The sequence below is a fragment of the Rhinatrema bivittatum genome, chromosome 6 (genome assembly GCF_901001135.1).
Source record: "Rhinatrema bivittatum chromosome 6, aRhiBiv1.1, whole genome shotgun sequence".
Lineage (NCBI taxonomy): Eukaryota > Metazoa > Chordata > Amphibia > Gymnophiona > Rhinatrematidae > Rhinatrema > Rhinatrema bivittatum.
This window is the reverse complement of record NC_042620.1, coordinates 204,652,693-204,671,343: the sequence shown is the minus strand read 5'-3', so window position 1 is coordinate 204,671,343 and position 18,651 is coordinate 204,652,693. Positions and strand designations below refer to the sequence as shown.

Here is an 18,651-nt window from a genome sequence, read left to right as displayed (position 1 = left end):
CTCACTATCCATAAACAGTGATAGAAGCTAAGTCCCTGGAACCTAACCACCCAACCTCTGAAAGGAATAGGCCAGGGACATAACACAGGCCATATCTGACCCCATCCCAACTCTACACAGAGAATATGTGCCCCCTTCCTCCCCTCATTCTCACTCCTCCTTTTGGAGGTCATGCCCTTGTAAACCTCCTAAGCCTAAGAAATTCAGTCAGAAAAATTTACAAAAGCAATATCTAACCCTAGTCTGCCAAGATTTGACAGATGTATCTATCCAAAAAATCTTCAGTAACTGGACCCTTAAGAATTCACTCAGTTTCACAATAGTCATATATTAGTGTCAAAGTCAACATTGTACCTCAACCAGCCTCCTTATTTACCATCAAGAAATGGTAGAGGCTGAACACAGGGCTCCATTCTGGTTCCATATAGAAACTGCTGAACAACAGTCAGTTAATTGAAATCTGGTCAAACAATCAAGTCTTCAGGCTTTTTCAGAAGGTCCAAAATTATGAGTGGAGTGGAAGGGTAAGTGCAAATTGTTTACACTTTCAAAAAATAAAAAGACTAGGAGGTGCTCCATGAAGTTACTAAGTAGCACATTAAAAAGAAACCGGGGAGAATATTTTTTTCACTCTGTGCAAAATTAAGCTCTGGAATTCATTGCCAGAGGATGTGGTAAAGGCAGTTAGCAAGCTGGGTTCAAGAGGGGATTGGACAGGTTACTGGAGGAAAAGTCCAAAAACTGTATTGACTAGGTAGACTTGAGGTATCTTTGGGTGTAAACAGCATGGAATCTGTCCTCATTTGGGATACTGTCAGGTACTTGTGACCTGGACTGGAAACAGGATACTGGGCTTGGTGAACTCTTGGTCTGACCCAGTATAGCAGTTCTTGTATTTTTATGTCAGAACTGATTGACCTCAGTTCAAGAGGGAGCAGGTTCCAAAGTGTTGCATTCCTTCCTGTGAACGATCTTTCACTTTTTCTTAACAATTTACAAACCTTTCTCAAAGATAAGACAACCAAGTTAGCCTGACTTGAATGGATGGGGCGAGCTGGAGAATAGCACTGAATCCAATTCTTTTGTTATACTTTGATAGCCATAAAGGCCAGACATAGGATCTTAAAAATGATTCTTAATTTAATTGAAAGCCGGTGGAGCAAGATTAACAAAGGAATTGCTCACTCACCTTCGACCCCCAATAATGACTTTGGCAGCAGCTATCTAAAGATGAGCTATTTTTTGGGAAGCCTAAGTGCTTGGAGTTATAGTAATTCAAGTGTGACAAGACCACTGCTTCATTCACTGTTTTATGGTCTGATCTACACAGACAGGACCTCGGCTGCCTTACTAGCTGTTTATTTAGGAAGGCTTTTTTTGTAACTGCAACCACCTGAGCCTCTATAGATAGTGCAGAATCAATAACCTCAAGCTCTTGAATAGAAGTTAGAAAAACACTCACTAAATTAACAGGAAGATCAAAGGATGGCATACTTACTTTCCCAATCCATAGTTTTACTCAAGGTTCAGTTTGTCTGTTGCTCTGCATCCAGTTACCTACAGCCAAAAGACATTCATTAAGATATTGGCATATCTTCGCCACCTATCTCTTGATCTGAATATACATAGTGAGTTCAAGGAAAAACAGTCCCAGAAGACAATCTGCTGCTTGCAAACAAACAAAAAAAGACATCCAGTTGAGAACAGTGCCTTTGATACCCAGTCTAACAAGATGGTGCTGATAGGACTGATGGAGAGAAGTCCTGGGGCACCAAAGATATTAAAGGGGAATAAGAACATAAGAACATAAGAAATTGCCATGCTGGGGCAGACCAAGGCTCCATCAAGCCAGAGGCCAAAACCAGGCCACAAGAACCTGGCAATCACCCAAACACCAAGAAGATCCCAAGCTACTGATGCAATTAATAGCAGTGGCTATTCCCTAAGTAAAATTGATTAATAGCCATTAATGGACTTCTCCTCCAAGAACTTATCCAAACCCTTTTTGAACCCAGCTACACCAACTGCATTAACCACATCCTCTGGCAACAAATTCCAGAGCTTTATTGAGCGTTGTGTGAAAAAGAATTTTCTCCGATTAGGCTTAAATGTGCTACTTGCTAACTTCATGGAGTGCCCTCTAGCCCTTCTATTATTCGAAAGTGTAAAAAAACCGAGTCACATCTACTCGTTCAAGAGTAGATGTGTCCGGGATATCTGAACAGCAGAAGGAGAAGAAGTGACCATAGCTGAGTGATCCTTGGTCTTTTTTTTATCTAGATGGCTTTATCTAGATGGCTATCTTTTATCTAGATGGCTATCTTTTCCACTTTCAACCAAAATAATTATCAGGAGTAGCCTTCTTTGTCACTGGTCTGGAGGCGGTGCCTTTCAAGTAATCAGCAATTAAAAAAAAAAAAAAAAAAAAGAGTTCCTTGGTATTACTGTTTTAAAAATTTGCAGCTGATCTGAAAACCTTCCAGGCTGGCTTTTACTTTTAAGTGGAGATACTGAGTCTAGAGCTTTATCCAAGACTTCATTCCAGAAAGCAACCAAGGAATCCTAAACAGACAAGTAAAATCAGTTAAGGGACCAATAAGAGAACAAATAGGTTCAGAAAGCAACAGTGAAATCTCACCAAAAATAGTCTTGAACAATTTTTCCTATAGACAAGCACTTAAAAGCTATAGAGGTGGTATACACTTGGATGGGTTGCAATATATGGGTATGTTGAAGGTATGGCTGCCTGTTGTGGCTGTGTTGTACATTTGGATGGGGTGCATGGGGGTAACTTGCTGGTGTGGTGGTTACTACCCTTAACAGAAGGCATGGGGATTACTATCCATAACTAATAAGCTTTGATGCCTTTTACGCAACTGCAACATTGATCTCCGCTTTGACAGTGGGAAGGGGAAATGGAAATGGATTCAAACGTGGGCCCTTACTTTTATGGACTGGGGTACTGTTACGCAGACATAAGAGAAAAAGTATAGGACTGCTTCAACAGCCAAGTCCATAAGCAATGCATGTCAAGCAACACTGTCTGAATTTTCAAGAAGGCTGCTCAGCCAATAAAAGAGAAACATAGGGGGCAACCTACACAGTGTGACTAATACTAACATAAGCTTGCTGGGCAGACTGGATGGACCATTTGGTCCTTTTCTGCCGTCATTACTGTGTTACTATGTTACCATATAAGTTCCTACCTAAAGTAGTGACAGAGTTCCATCTTACCCAGTCAATCATCCTGCAAATATTCTTTCCCATGTCCCATTCGCACCAAGGCAAACGAGCACTATAGTTTGAATTACAAGCGAGCCTTAGCCTACTATCTGGAGTGAAAAGAAGCCCACCTCATTTTTTGTTTCTTTTGATAAGAATAGGTTGGGTGTTGCCGTGCCAAACAGACATTATCCAATTGGCTAGCAGATTGCATCTCCTTCTTTTATGCCCAGGTGGGACTGCAACTTGGAGGTCATGTCAAGGCTCATTCTGTCAGAGCCATGGCAGCATCGGTGGCCCACTTGTGAGCAGTTCCCATGGAGGAGATCTGCAAGGCTGCAACGTGGAGTTCTCTCCATACATTCGCATCTCATTACTGTCTGGATAGGGTTGGCCAACACAAAGTAGGTTTGGCCTGTCTATCCTCAGGAATATGTTCAAGGTGTAGAACCCAACTCTCCCTACGTAGGGCCCATTGTTTGGGTTTAGGCTATCTCCACCTCTGTTACCAAAGCACCGGTGTTGTTGTGCCCGTTGGTACCTGGTCATGTGTCTGTTGGTCCTCTTTTGTGTTGGGGAGCAGCCTGTAGTTAGTTCTCACTCACGGGTGAATCCCCACCATCCTGCTTGTCCTTGGAGAAAGCAGAGTTGCTCACCTGTAAGCAGAGTTGCTTACCCGTGCAGAAGAATGTCCAGATCCAGTATATGGTATTATGTATAGGAGATGGGTTTCTTCTATTTTTATTTTTCATCGTAATTCTATGTTACGAGATTGGAGAGGGACCACATGTGGATATGTGGTATAGGGCATGCTGAGCATGCTCAGTGTGCCTAGTCAAAGTTTTCCGCATTGGTCGCTATCTGATGATGTCACCCATATGTGAGGACTAACATCCTGCTGTCCTTGGAGAACATCTGTTACAGGTAAGCAACTCTGCTTTCTCCCTGTTGGAGAGGAGAGCTTCTGCTCTCTACTTGTCTCTAGGATCTCTCCACCTGGCACTCCCTCTTTTCCCCTTTAGCACATTCCCTTAAAGGCTCACTTTTGGGGTGTGGTGTTAGAAACAGGAATGTACCAAATGCATGTCCTTGTAGTAGAGGCAGTAACATTAGTGGGTCCTTATATATGACTAGTAATTTTGGTGCCCCCTGTTAATCCTGATTTCCCCAGGACAATATTTGTTAAATCAACACAGAGGCAGTCTTTACTTGCAATGTTGTTGCACATTTCATATCAATGTTTATAACAAATACATTTCCTATTTCCACTTGTTGCTTCCAGATGCCCTGCACTGCCAGTTAGCTCTCCATTCCTTTAAGTGTTAGATTAATTCCTTTCACAGGGATAGGCAACTCTGCTCCTGGAGTGCTACGAACAGGTCTGATTTTCAAGACATCCACAATGAATATGCATGAGATGTATTTGTATACCCTGAAGGCAGTACATGCCAATATACAGTTCATCATACATATTTAGACCTGCTAATGGTACTACAGGATTGGAGTTACCTACCCCTTTCATTTCAGATTATAGGCTTGTAGCATAGTGGTTCCCCTCCCCCTTCCTAAAACACTGCCAAGATATCCAATGATGTAGAATATGTCCTTCATACTCCTAAAAACGCTGCAGAACCTTAGAGCAACCCACATTTGCCATGAAAGGCAGCTATTTAGCAAATGGCTAATTAAGTGTTAATTACACTTTAATGTACAATAACACTGTCATTGAAAGGGCAATATTCAAAAGCCATTTATCGGAGTATATAGGCTGTCTGAAAATTGCTCATCCTTTTCCGTTGGGGAGGAAATAACATGCATGGTTTTACATCTTTAAAATTATGTAGTTCTTATTCAGGGAAAAACTACTCACAGAAAATCAGGTGCAAATCTCTGCAAGTAGTTTTTATATGGGCAATTTTCAATGGCAAAGATTTGTTTATGGTATATTAAAATTTGTATACCACAACATCATACATTTCATAGCAGTTTACAGTAACATATACCTAAACAGGCTGAAACCTTCCCAAGCATATCCTCCCCTTTGCCCTTCCATTTCCGGTCCCTCTGACTTTCCCCTACTACCCCCCAATATGCAATTTCCTCCTCTCCCTTACCTTTCGTCCATTTCCCCTCCCTCCTTACTAGACCTCCCTTTCTATCCGATATTATCCTGCTGTACCCTCTATTCCCCCCTTCTGTCCCCTTCCCCCCAAACTCTAATAATCCTTACTTATTAAGAGTATTATAATTCTTACCTGTTAAGAGTTCTATAAAAAACGCTGTAATCTAAGATCATGTTATTCAGTTTAATTTTAATACTTGCTCTTGTTATCTGCTTTATTAACTAGTTCTTGTTTCTCCTATATTTGATGAGTTCTCTGTAAATTGCTAATAAGCTAAGTTTATGTTTCAGTGTGAACTGATGTGATACTCACAGTGTATGTCGGTATATAAAAATCCTTAAATAAATAAATAAATGTACATGAAAGGTGATATAATCAAATTTGTTAAACTGAACACGCATACATTCCATTTGAGAATTGGTGCAATGTCTGCTAATAAAAGTACCAGATAAAAGAACCTGAGTAGTTATGAACATTGGCCCCTTAATGCATTTTAGTGCATTAATCCACATTAACATGCACTTAACAATAAAATAATTTTGATAAACTGCATTGCATGCAAATTCATACAAAGCAGCTTATTAAAATTGGATAATTCAAATCACATTAACCCACCTGTAAAGATAGAATTTAACTACACTTATCTTGGGAGGTATAGTTAAGTTGCAGCCCAGCATCTAGCCTTGGCTGCAACCACAGGGTTGATGTGGGCCGCTATCTTCCTCCCCCTCCCACATACATTCCTCACCAAGACCCTTTTGGGCTTAATTTGCCCCATGGCCCAAGTTAGCCCCCCTCAGTTCCCTTATGAGACCAGATCAAGGCCACCCCCAATCTTCGAGTTAGGACCATCACCTTTCTTAATCAACATCCAGGACTCCCCGGGTCCATTGCCCTTGACCGCATAGCGAGGTAACCCCTTACCTCCTCCATCTAAAAGTTGATGACTGATGATAGGGAAGGAAAAGAGCATTTTTCTCTTCCATTCTTCTGACGCTGATATGCAAAATGGCACAGGCAAACTCATATGGTCCTTTGGCCTAGGAGCAACCAGAGTTTTAAATGGAGAGAGAAAGAGAGAGAGTTGGGGGAAGCAATTGGAGGGACTTGGCCTTGACTTAGACTCAGAGAGGTAGGGATTTGGTGACTTTGGCCTGGGGTGTCCTTACTGTTGAATTGAGAGGTGGGGGGACTTTGGTCTGGGGGAAGCCTAAACATTGACTCAGGTGGGGAGGAGAGAAGGGGCACTTCAGTCCAGGATTCTTTAATCAGGGGGGTGGGAGGATGATGAGATCCCTCACTGGGGTTCATATCACCAGGGGCATTAATGCATCTGTACTATCTACTCTGGAGCAGGGTTGCCAGAGCTGCCCTGGGTGACTCCCAGTCAGTCAGCTTTTCAGGATATCCGCAATGAATGTGCATGAGAGAGAATTGCATGCACTGCCTTCAGAAGATATCACCACTGCTCCACTGAAAAACCTCTAGCAGAACTGAAGGCCAGTTACTTTAAGATCAATATTCAGCAGCACAGTAAAAAGTCAATTTATCCAGCTAAAGTAGGATAAATTGTCATGAATATTCAGCAGAGCACTGCAAATTAGGCACTCTGCTGAACATAGCTGGATAAAGTCCCAATTAGCCAGATAAACATAGCCTGCTAACTTTAGGACTGCAATCTGGTATAACCAGACTTAGCTGGATAAGCTATCTAGCCAACTTAAGTCATCTTATCTAACTATTATCCAGCTAAAGAGTTAGCCAGATAAGTCGGAGCCATTCATACTGGCAGAACCCCCCGCTCCCCCAAGATTTGTCCAACTAAATCCTGAACTTGGCAGAAAAACTGTCCACTTATTGACCTCCTTAAGTTAGATTTGTTCCTCTTTGACCTCAGTCATAGGGGGTAATTTTCAAAGGAGTTACGTGCATAAATGTAACTACTATTGTAGCAATTTTCAAAAGCCATTTACTCACGTAAAGTGCACTTATGCGAATAAATCCTATGGACGATTCAATGGCATATATTGTAGCAATTTTCAAAAGCCCACTTACTCGAGTAAAGTGCATTTACATGCGTAAAACCCAGATTTACGCATGTAAATGCTTTTTAAAATCCGCCCCATAATGTTTATCATGCACAAGATATCTGGTTATATAATGGCCTTTCTGCATCCTTTGAACCATCTATGGGTTAGTATAGATGGTGCTATTCATTCAATCCTGAGATCAAACTTTGAGTCCTTTGTTTTAGTTTTACTTTTCATTTTTGTATTTTGTGTTAGGGTTAAGGTTATTTCGACACAGAGCAATTTTTTCCAGTGCAATCATTCACCCAGTTGATGCTAGTGGTACAGAGTTCACCTCCATTAAGAAAAATGGTTTTCAATGTGTAATCTATCAGCTGTGACATGTGAAGGATGTAATTTCTGTCCAGCTCCAGTATATGGTATTGTGTACAGTTACCACTATGGTACAAGAAACATACAGTAAGTCAAGAATATTAGATGGATATGGAAATAAATTAAGGAAGAAATACACATCCAGATGTGCAGATTAGGAATAAATTCACAGACAGAGAAGGCAATGCAGATGCACAGGCTGATGTGCGGATGAGTGAAAGCTGCTTGCGGGCTGGTGGACAAATGGGGCTCCTCATAACTTTTGATTTGGGAGATGGTGGCAGAACATTGCTTGATTCTCTCTCTGTGCTTTCTAAGATACGTAAGACAAAGCGCCTGCTGTCCGTTCACCCCTTTGACTTTGAACTGGACTCAGAGTATTCTTCTCAGTCTCACCGTCAATCTGTCCAGCTTTCTCCAGCTCCAATTGACCATGATGTCTTTCAGGTACTGGGGCAGTGGTGTGGGTGTCTTCCAGATGCTGTCTCTTTTCACTTTTCCTTCTCTTTATTTCTCCTGATGCTTGAGATATCTGGTTTTTTCCTGCACTTATTCCTGAATTGATGGGTCTGTGCACCTGAGACAAAGATACAATTATATAGATAAATGATAATGCCTACTGGTAGTTCCTATTGCCCTGTTACAATGAGGTGCAGGAGGAACCACATGAAACTCAATTACAGCAGAGCAGGATTGCCAATATTCAATAAATTTACTGAATCAAATAAATCACATATCCATAAAAATTTATTTCACATAAGTAAAAATGTCATGAATAATTGGTTTTTGTCTCCAGACTCGGGTGCTGCAAGGCTGCAGTTCTCAAGAGGCAGGGATTATCTCTTGGTGCATAAAAAGGTGAATCTTAGCATGGGGAGCGTAATTTTCAAATAGGCTGCATAAGCTAAATGCTTTATTGACAAAGCTGATCTATGCACATAAACCCACATTGAAAATTTGTAGGCACAGAACCAGTGCTGACATACATGCACAAACTAACACTGCTTGGGAGCAGGTGTAACTTTGTGCATGTATATTTCCATACACACTTTCAAAAATCTAAAGTATGAGTGTAAATGAATGTCCCTGACCTAACTTCACCCCCCAGAACACGTCTTTATAGTGCACATAAAAGTATGTGCAACCCACCCAGGTGATTTTAATAGGCCATTTACATGTATAAACCCTAGGTTTATGTACATACATTTTAAGTTATTTACTGTTATTAAGCTTCATTGTATTTACCGTTTCAATGTATTTTCTGTTATTGTGTTTCAATGTATTCCGCCCCCGAGGCAACAGTTTTAGTTCCTTCTAAACCGGTGTGATATGTATATTATACAGGAACATCGGTATATAAAAACAATAAATAAATAAATCCTTTTGAAAATATCCCCCAGTAATTATAGTTGCACACAAAATGGGGCCAGTAAAATGTATATCAATAAAAATCTGGAAGACTATCAGTAAAAAAATATTTTCATGAGTGGGCAACTCTGCACTAGCTTTACCAGATTGCTTTATTTCATCGAATATCAGTGTGAGATTACATAAAAAAAATTGTTACAGTTTATCTTCAGCTCAGATTTGTTCTCAAGAATTATATCAAATCCTGCTTTTTCCCCATTGCATCTATGGACCTGTAATCCCTCTTTTTCTTAAACTAATTGTAACTCCAAATCCAGGACAGACTCATTCTGCCCCTAATAACATAAAGACACCTGGAAGCCAAATTAAATCAACACTGATTTGTTTGCTGCAAAAAACAATGGTGGCCGTCAGTGAGATTTTACTATAGGACTCCCAACAATGAAGAATATTGTCTCCTGCACTGTTTGTGAGTTCCAGCAAGAATACCCAGAAACCTGTATCAGAAGGAATGGTAGAAACAGTTTTGACAGAGATTCTGCAGAAATACTGCTCACAGATGTAAATCATTAATACTTGCTGAAGAGCACTTTTAATACTTTTGAAAAGAAGTTGTTGGTTTGCTATGATTTTAAAAAGCATAAAATGCAATTAACTAGTAATTAAAGAGTGGTGTGGCACTCTGATTTCTCTCTCTTTAGAAGAAGTAAGAGCTCTGCCTCTGATTTCTTTCCCTCTGAGGGACAAGCAAGAAGTTTGACCCTGCTTTTGCTCTGATCATAGAGAAGAAAGATGAGCAGTCAGAAAAGCTGACACATACCCCCACCCACGCCCTGTGTTTTAACTCTTGTCATGTAATTTGCTCTTAGTCATTCTCAGAATTTGAGGGCCCGGGGAAGGATACCTCTGAGAAGGAGTCCATGATTGCTGAAGCAGAACTCGCTGCCATGTTCCACAATATCCTGCAAGAGCAGGGACAGACCATGGCACCTCCAGGGCAAGAATTCAGCACCGAGGTCCATCTTCCTGGCAACTCCAGCTGCTTGGACAAAAATGATTGCAGATCAGGTAGGTGAGCCCAGTCAAAGGTCAGAGGCTGGAAATGGTTTTAAATCACTGTACTAGCCTTGCAGTAGTCTTCATTTAACTTTTCCACAAGGCATTTGAAACCAGTTTCAAACATATTCTATGATGGTTGTAGACAGTACATGTTGCAGTTTGGAATTTGTTTCCCAATACTTTGAGTAATAAAGTGAATAAGACCTGTATTGTGCCCATTGGGACCAGTCCCAGTCTGCTGTAGTGGATGAAATCGTCCCTATGTGCATGCAGTGGATATGTAATACACGAGCCCAGCCATGGATTTCTGATGAGATTCGACATAAAAGACAAGTGTTGAGGAAATATGAAAGGGCATGGCATGAGTGCCATTCCACTGAATCACTTAACCTATATAGATGCCATTTGATAATGGATAAAAATTCCATCAATGAGGCAGAAGAAACAAACAAAAACATTTTACCCCATGTGAATTCAAGGTGCAGGGCAGAATCCAAAAGTCCTTTTTGGGCTGATTAAAAACTAACTACCTTTGATCAATTTCAGCGTGCCAGTATGAACACTATAGATGGAGACCAGTTCATGGAGTATGTCTCTGATAAAGTACTGAACATTTCTATGACATTTGCCAAAATCCCAAAGTGGTTTGATTTTCAGCCAGATGAAGTAGAATTAAAATGGAACTCTTTTGACGAAGTCTCTGAACTTGAAATAGTGAATGCTATCTCAGCCCTGAATCAAGCGTTTTGTGCTATGAACACCTGAAGCGTGGACTCTCTTCAAGCCATTAGAACTACAATTCTACCTTTTTTGACTGCTTTAACCAATCTGTCATTGAGTGAGGATTTGTCCCTGAAACACTGAAAACATCCGCTGTGAGACCAATGCTAAAAAAAAAAAAAATACAAAACCAAGCATGGATCCTACAATATTATCGAACTATTGGCTAATCTCATCCCTGTCATTCACCTCTAAAATCATAGAGTCTGTAGTAGTGAAACAACTTATGGATTTTAGAGAGGAGCAGCAAGTGCTGAATCACTTTCAGTTTGGATTTCATCGTTTTCTCAACACCAGAATCCTATTATCTCTGTTATGCTCAATCAGAAGAGATATGAATGTAGGGAAGAGTTATGTATTAGTCTTTTTAGATATTTCTATGGCATTTGATATGGTTGATCACAGGATACTTCTGTATCAACTGAGGGAGATTAAAATGTCAGGTAGGATTTTGAACTGGTTCCAGTTCTATTTATCTAGAAGGAAACAACAGTCTGAACTAATAGAATCTGATCAAAGATATACCCTATAAACACAGGGGTGCCACAGGGATCGGTGCTATCAGCCCTGCTGTTTAATATCTACCTATCACCCACATGCAGATTGCTGTCGAGCTGGTTTGATGGCTTCCACAGCTACAGGGATGATGATATCCAGTTTTATATAATAACCATGGGATCATCTTGGTCAGAGACCTCATGACTGATCGCTATATGCCTGAATGCAATAAAGCACTGGCTGTCTCATCACAAGCTTGCGCATACCCTCAGTAAAACAGAAGTTATAGTAATTCAGCACAGAGCACTTTCTCTGTCCCATCATACATTCACATAGGTGATGAGGAGCTGAAAGTCCTAGCCCATACAAAAAAATCTTGGAGTAATTATAGACTCGATGGAGAAGGTACAGAGAAGGGCTACCAAAATGATAAGGGGAATGGAACAGCTCCCCTATGAGGAAAGACTAAAAAGGTTAGGACTTTTCAGCTTGGAGAAGAGACGACTGAGGGGAGGGATATGATAGAGGTGTTTAAAATCATGAGAGGTCTAGAACGGGTAGATGTGAATCGGTTATTTACTCTTTCGGATAGTAGAAAGACTAGGGGGCACTCCATGAAGTTAGCATGGGGCACATTTAAAACTAATCGGAGAAAGTTCTTTTTTACTCAACGCACAATTAAACTCTGGAATTTGTTGCCAGAGGATGTGGTTAGTGCAGTTAGTATAACTGTGTTTAAAAAAGGATTGGATAGGTTCTTGGAGGAGAAGTCCATTACCTGCTTTTAATTAAGTTGACTTAGAAAATAGCCACTTCTATTACTAGCAATGGTAACATGGAATAGACTTAGTTTTTGGGTACTTGTCAGGTTTTTATGGCCTGGATTGGCCACTGTTGGAAACAGGATGCTGGGCTTGATGGACCCTTGGTCTGACCCAGTATGGCATTTTCTTATGTTCTTATGTTCTTACTCTAAATTAACTTTGAAACCCCAGGTGAAAGCAGTTATCCAAGCTTGTTTTTACAAACTGCGCTTATTGCACAATTTGAAGCCCTTACTACAGCTCTCCAATTTTCAATTGGTTGCCCTGGCTCTCATTCTACTGAAACTCCCTGTATTTAGGTCTCCCACAAAATAATCGCTTGACGCATTACAACTTGTGTAGAATGCAGCATAAAACAACATATTTTGCTGGTACTATTTGACCTCCACTGACTCCCAGTCCAGTGGAAGATCAAATACAAAACCACTTCACTGGTATAGAAGCTGCTTCCCCTAGAATCTACTCCTTGGGCAAATGTAATGCTGAGGATCTATAACCCATCTAGAGTCCTTCTGTGAAGTCACAGAAGCTTGCTAGATGTTCCCTCTGTCAAGCGTGCCGGTCTGGTTGAAACAAGGGAAAGAGCTTTTCAGTGGCAGCACTCATTTTTTGGAATTCCTTTCTGATGAAGATGAATTGGATGGACTGTAAAGACTTTTAAAGCACTTTTAAAAATGTTTCTATTCAGACAGGCATATTCTTAAGATTTTGTTGCCTTTCTGAGCGGTGTCATTGAGATTGTTTAACTCTACATTGAGGGGTAGATTTTAAAAAAATACTCGCGCTTCCTGGCACGCACACATGAATGCGTGATTTTATAACATGCGCGCATGTTATAAAATTCCGGGTCAGTGCGCACAAGGGGAGGTATAATTTAGCAAATTCACGTGGCGACGCATCAGGGCCTTCCCCAGTTCCCTCCCCCTATCCCTATCCTAGTCTCCCCCCCCCCCCCCATTTTTTAACTCACCTTTTGCTCCTGCAAAGGAGCAGGAGCAAGTTGCACATGCCGGCACCCTGCCGCTGTACCGGGCGCCTCACCCTTGCACTCTCACTCCACTCCCCCAGGTAACTCAGTGAGGCACCATTGAAACCACCAGTCTTATTATCAACTCTTTGCCACCTGACACTTTTAAGTGACCATTTCTCCCTTGGAACCTCCCATTGCTTCAACCATTCCAATAACAGACTACGGGGAAATACAAATTCCCTCTAAAGTTATATATACTTTCAAGTCTATATTGAAACTATTTAGCCAGACAATCCACAAGTTATCCAGCTAAATAGCAACTTTTAAATACTGGGACACTTATTCAGCAAATTCATAGCTGGATAAGTCATTATCTGGCTACAAGTTAGCCATAAGTAATGGGCGTTCTAAGGGTTGTACTGGGATGGGGATAAGTTAGACAGGTAATTTATCTGGCTAGCTCCAATATTAGGAGTTAGCCAAACTGTAGCCATGCCCTAGAGCAGGACTGAAGTTATTCGGCTTTGAATGGCAGGAGAACTTGCCACTTAACCGGATATCTTCAAAAGATATTCTACTAGGTGGCACCATTTAAAAATAAAAAAAGTTAAGTGTGGGCCTGGGGTCCAATTCTCCGCCACCCCCCAAAAAATATTAAACAAATGGCACTGCCAGGCCAAGCCCCCCACACCCAAACTCTCCAATGAACCTAGAATTAGTGTAAAACAGAAAAAGTTCCCTATATATAAAATGAACAGAAAATATCACTGTGATAAAGAACTTTTTCCTGAATCATAAAATAGACGTAAAGTAGCATAACACTGAATGTCAAAGGCCATTAAAAGTGAACAAACAACGTCTTAGGATTTTAATTATCGGTCACCTATTTTTTATCAATTTTGTAATGCAATTAAAAACCTTACGGGCGAATTTTAAACATGCGCGCAAATACCTGGGGATATGCGCGTGACCGGGCCCTGTGCGCGCCGAGTGCATTTTCAAAATGGCCCGGCTACACGCATATCTCCTGATACATGGGGCATCCCCCGCTCCCGGACCTCTGCGCCATCCCTCCAGATCTTTAGCACCCCTACTGGGAGTGAAGTATTTTCTTACCCACTCCTGGTGCTTCCATTGTTGAACTGACAGCAGCCATGCTGGAAGCATGCAGAAGTGCCGGACCAGCCAAAAGGGGCGAGGTGTGGTCTGGACATGGAGGGGCAGGGGCCGGGCGGGACAGCAGCCATTAGGCCCTGCCCCGGGGAAGTGTGCGCCAACAACCGGCCAGCACGCATAACGTACTTCTGCTCCAAATGAGCAGGTAAGTTTAAAAAACAAAATAAAATTAGGGTAGCTAGTTAGGGTTCGAAGTGGAGAGGGGAAAAGGTGAGGTAGAGGGGTAGGGAAGCTCCCTCCCAGTCCGCTCCTTAATTGGAGGGAACTGGGAAAGGCCTTCCTGCGTCGCTGCGCGTATTTTTTAAAAATCCCCCCTTGCGCACGTTAGACGATACCCGCCACACATGCGAGCTCCAATTATAAAATCGGGCACTTATGTGCGCGCAGATATCGTATTTTATAACATATGCATGACGACACACACATGTTATAAAATCGGCACGTCCATGTACGCGTGCCAGGAACCGCTCGTGAATTGGACGCGTGCACGCGGGTCTTAAAATCGACCCCTTGGCTTGTATAACACATCGAGATTCGCTTGACCCAAAACTGGTCACATGTTTTGAAGCACGGAGCTCTGCATCGGGGAAGACTAAGGGTTGCGGAAATCGGGGCCACTATCTTACCTCAGCAGCATTGCCGTTCCGCAGGTCAGACTCCTCCCCCCTTTCCCCATTTCCTCCTGCTCCCTTTCACACCCTCTATCCACCCGCAATGTCTTTGAAGCCATTGGGACATCCCTCGCTCCCGGACCTCTGCGCCATCCCTCCAGACCTTTAGCACCCCTACTGGGAGTGAAGTATTTTCTTACCCGCTCCTGGTGCTTCCATTGTTGAACTGACAGCAGCCATGCTGGAAGCGTAAGCTTCTAGTATTGCTGTCAGTTCACAACAACACTGAAAGTAGATAGATTGAATAGAACGTTTTAGTCTTACCTAGCAAAGTATTTAAGGTTGTAATTGCCACCATGTAGGTTACCTTTATGCATTCTATTTAGGGTTATAACTTCCGTCCATGCAATTAACCCTATGCAGAAATATTATACCAAAATTATCACCTGTTACCTACATTTTTTTTCTCCCATGCCTTTTTGCATTCTGCTATTGTTCTTGTCCTCACCACATCTTCTGAAACAGCATTCCTTTCTATGAAAAAGGACTTCTGTGCATTGTTCCTTAGTCTATTTCCTCGGAACTTCATATCATGACCCCTAGTTCTACAGCTTGCAGGTTTGATTCCTGAGAATTATTAATAACTTTCAGGTATTTGAAAGTCTGCATCATATTCCTCCTGTCCCTCTTTGGGACTGAAGACCCTTTCTGGGATTTTGGCTGGTCAAATAAAATTCTGGAAACTTTAAACCACAATCCATGCCCATCCTCCCAAAGATAGCCAGAAAGTTGTCATAGCATCCTGCAGTTTTTAACCATTGAAATTATGGGCATCCTCTCTTTTCTGTCAAGTCAAAATAAAGGAGAGCTTACTAGGGAGATTGGTTGCTATTCAAAACAAATTGCTTTTCTTAAGGGTTGCAAAGTCCAATGATAGATACAGTTTCCATTCTTCCATAGTCAGGGTGATGGATCAAGTGCACCCAATTACCATTTTCTAGGAATCATTAATGGGATTTCTCTATAATCCTCTGCTGGCAAGCAGAAGAGGCATACAGATGGGCCATATGAAATGTTACATGTACCAATGTGGAGCATTTCCCAGAGCTTCCTGTAAGAATTGAAAAGTCTTTCAGGTATTCATAGAGTTTCCTAAACATGAGTGGCCCTGCAGTTTTTCAGTTTCAATTGCATAAGAATATAAGACTTGCCATATGGGTCAGACCAAAAGTCTGTCAAGCCCAGTATCCTGTTTCCAACAGTGGTCAAGCCAGGTGACAAGTACCTGGCAGGATCCAAGGGGTACATATATTCCATGCTGCTTATCCCAGGGACGAGCAGTTGATTTCTCCAAGTCCACCTTAATAATTGTTTATGGCCTTTTCATGCAGGAACTTGTCCAAACTGTTTTTAAATGCAGCTACACTAATAGTTTTCACCACATCCTCTGACAATGAATTCCAGAGCTTAATTATGTGCTGAGTAAAAAAAAATTATTTTATTAGTTTTAAAAGTATCACCTAGTAACTTCATTGTGTGTACCCTAGTCTTTGTACTATTTGAAAGGGTAAGTAACCAATTAACATTTACTTGTTCCATTCCACTCATTATTTTATAGACCTCTATTATATCTCCCCTCAGCCTTCTCTTTTCCAAGCTGAAGTGTCCTAATCTTTTTAGTATTTCATCATAGGGGAATTGTCCTATCCCAGCCATGCGCATAAACCCTGAAATTTATGCACGTAGCCAATCTAAAATTTACATTCAAATAGATGTATTAGACCTTGCAAGGAACCATTTGTGAACCCTCCCTCAACTAAGAGTGGTAAGGATGTAGTATAATTACGTACCTATATATACGTAAGGAAATTTGTTGATTGAAACTGTAAATGTTCACAAGAAAAATCAAAGGAGCGAATTTCCCCAAATTATAAATCAATAAAAGGTTGTAAGTCTACAACACATACTCCCTGTAAGGCAACAAATCACCTATTCGTTGACCCCAGGGGGAAGCAAGGATTACTACGAAAGGGTAAACATAAAGACCTATCACTACGTAACCCAATGAGGTTCCTCAGAAAATTCTACCCCTTTTTGACAGATTTCACTAATAAAGAATGAAAAATATGACTTGGAAGAGTAGAAAGAGGAACATGCAACAAATACGGGAGACTATAAGGGAATGTAAAAGCTTCCTCCATTTGTATTAACGTATCTTTAGAAGCATATAAAAGCCATTCCTTCAACACCCCCATTAGACAAGCCATATTATAAAAATGAAGGTTAGAAAAACCCAAACCCCCTTCATCCCTAGGAATAATCAACCTTGTGATAGTTAACTGAGCCTACTCAGATCTCCAGAAAAACTTGGAAAACAATCTTTGGAGTAATTTAAAATGTTTTTGAAGTAACACTAATGGCACCATTGATATAAAGCAATTTCGGTATTAAAGTCATTTTAACTAGTGCTATATGTCCCATTAAAGAAAGGAGAAAATGTCTCCAACTATCCAGTTTGGTATGTATATCTCTAATTACAGGAGAAATATTCAAATGATACCTTGCATTCGGGTCATTACTAACTTTAATGCCTAGATATTTAATAGCATTCTCAGCCCACAGTAAAGGGAAGGCTTGCCACCTTCTCTTCAAGTGACCCTCAACAACATCTAATGCTTCAGATTTTGTCAAATTTAATGTCAAGCCAGAAAAACTTCCATAATCATTAATAATATCTAATACTATTGGAAGTATATCCATAGCCTTTGTTAAAGTCATTAAGATATCATCCACGAATAACATTAATTTTAATTCATTGGCTCCTAAACATAGTCCTGCTATTCTTTCATCTTGCTTTATCTTGTGAATGAGAGGTTCCAATGTAAGTCTAAATAATGGAGAGAGAGGGCATCGTTGCCGAGTGCCCTTCCCCAAAGCCAAAGATTTTGAAGCCATCACATTAACCAATATAAAGGCTTCCGGTTTTTGGTAAAGCACATGAATAGCTGTCCTAATAGAACCCACAAAGCCAAAGTGCTCCCAAACTACATTGAGAAAGCCCCACGATACCCTGTCAAAGGCCTTCTTGGCATCAAAACTCACCACCATTGGGTCTTTAGGCTTCATTTTCCTACAAATTTCTAAAGCCAAAAGAAGTCTGCGAATATTCAATGCAGATTTCCTGTCATAAACATAACCCATTTGCTCTGGAAAAATCAATTTAGGAATAATAGAGTGGAGGAGTAGCATAGTGGTTAGAGCAGTGGGCTACAAACCAGGAGACCAGCATTTGAGTTCTACTGTTGCTCCTTGTGACCTTGGGCAAGTTACTTTATCCTCCATTGCCTCAGGTACAAACTTAGATTGTAAGCCCTCTGGGGATAGGGAAATACCTGCAGTACCTGAATATAATCCACTTTGAAGTGCTGTGAAAAGTGGAATATAAATTCTGATTCAGTAAGGAGATGGGTCTATATGAGCAAAGTTGTGTCAAGTCTTTATCTGGTTTAGGTAGAACCACTTTTGCAGCAACCTTCATAGTGTTCAGTACATATAAAGTTTTCAAGGTCGATACTGCTGAATCTTTTAGAATCTTATAGAACAATGAGGGAAGGCCAT

General features: G+C 41.0%; 1 protein-coding gene across 9 annotated transcripts in view; it reads left to right on the top strand.

The window, feature by feature from the left end:
• MLPH (melanophilin) overlaps positions 1 to 18,651 on the top strand; it is a 329,932-nt gene that overhangs the window by 165,583 nt on the left and 145,698 nt on the right. For 8 of the 9 annotated variants that reach the window (XM_029606456.1, XM_029606454.1, XM_029606453.1 and 5 more), the window contains 2 exons: positions 8,066 to 8,194; positions 9,985 to 10,183. In XM_029606456.1, coding sequence (XP_029462316.1) covers positions 8,066 to 8,194; positions 9,985 to 10,183 — 328 coding nt within the window. The remainder of the gene's footprint in view (positions 1 to 8,065; positions 8,195 to 9,984; positions 10,184 to 18,651) is intronic. The other variant, XM_029606455.1, reaches the window with a different exon arrangement.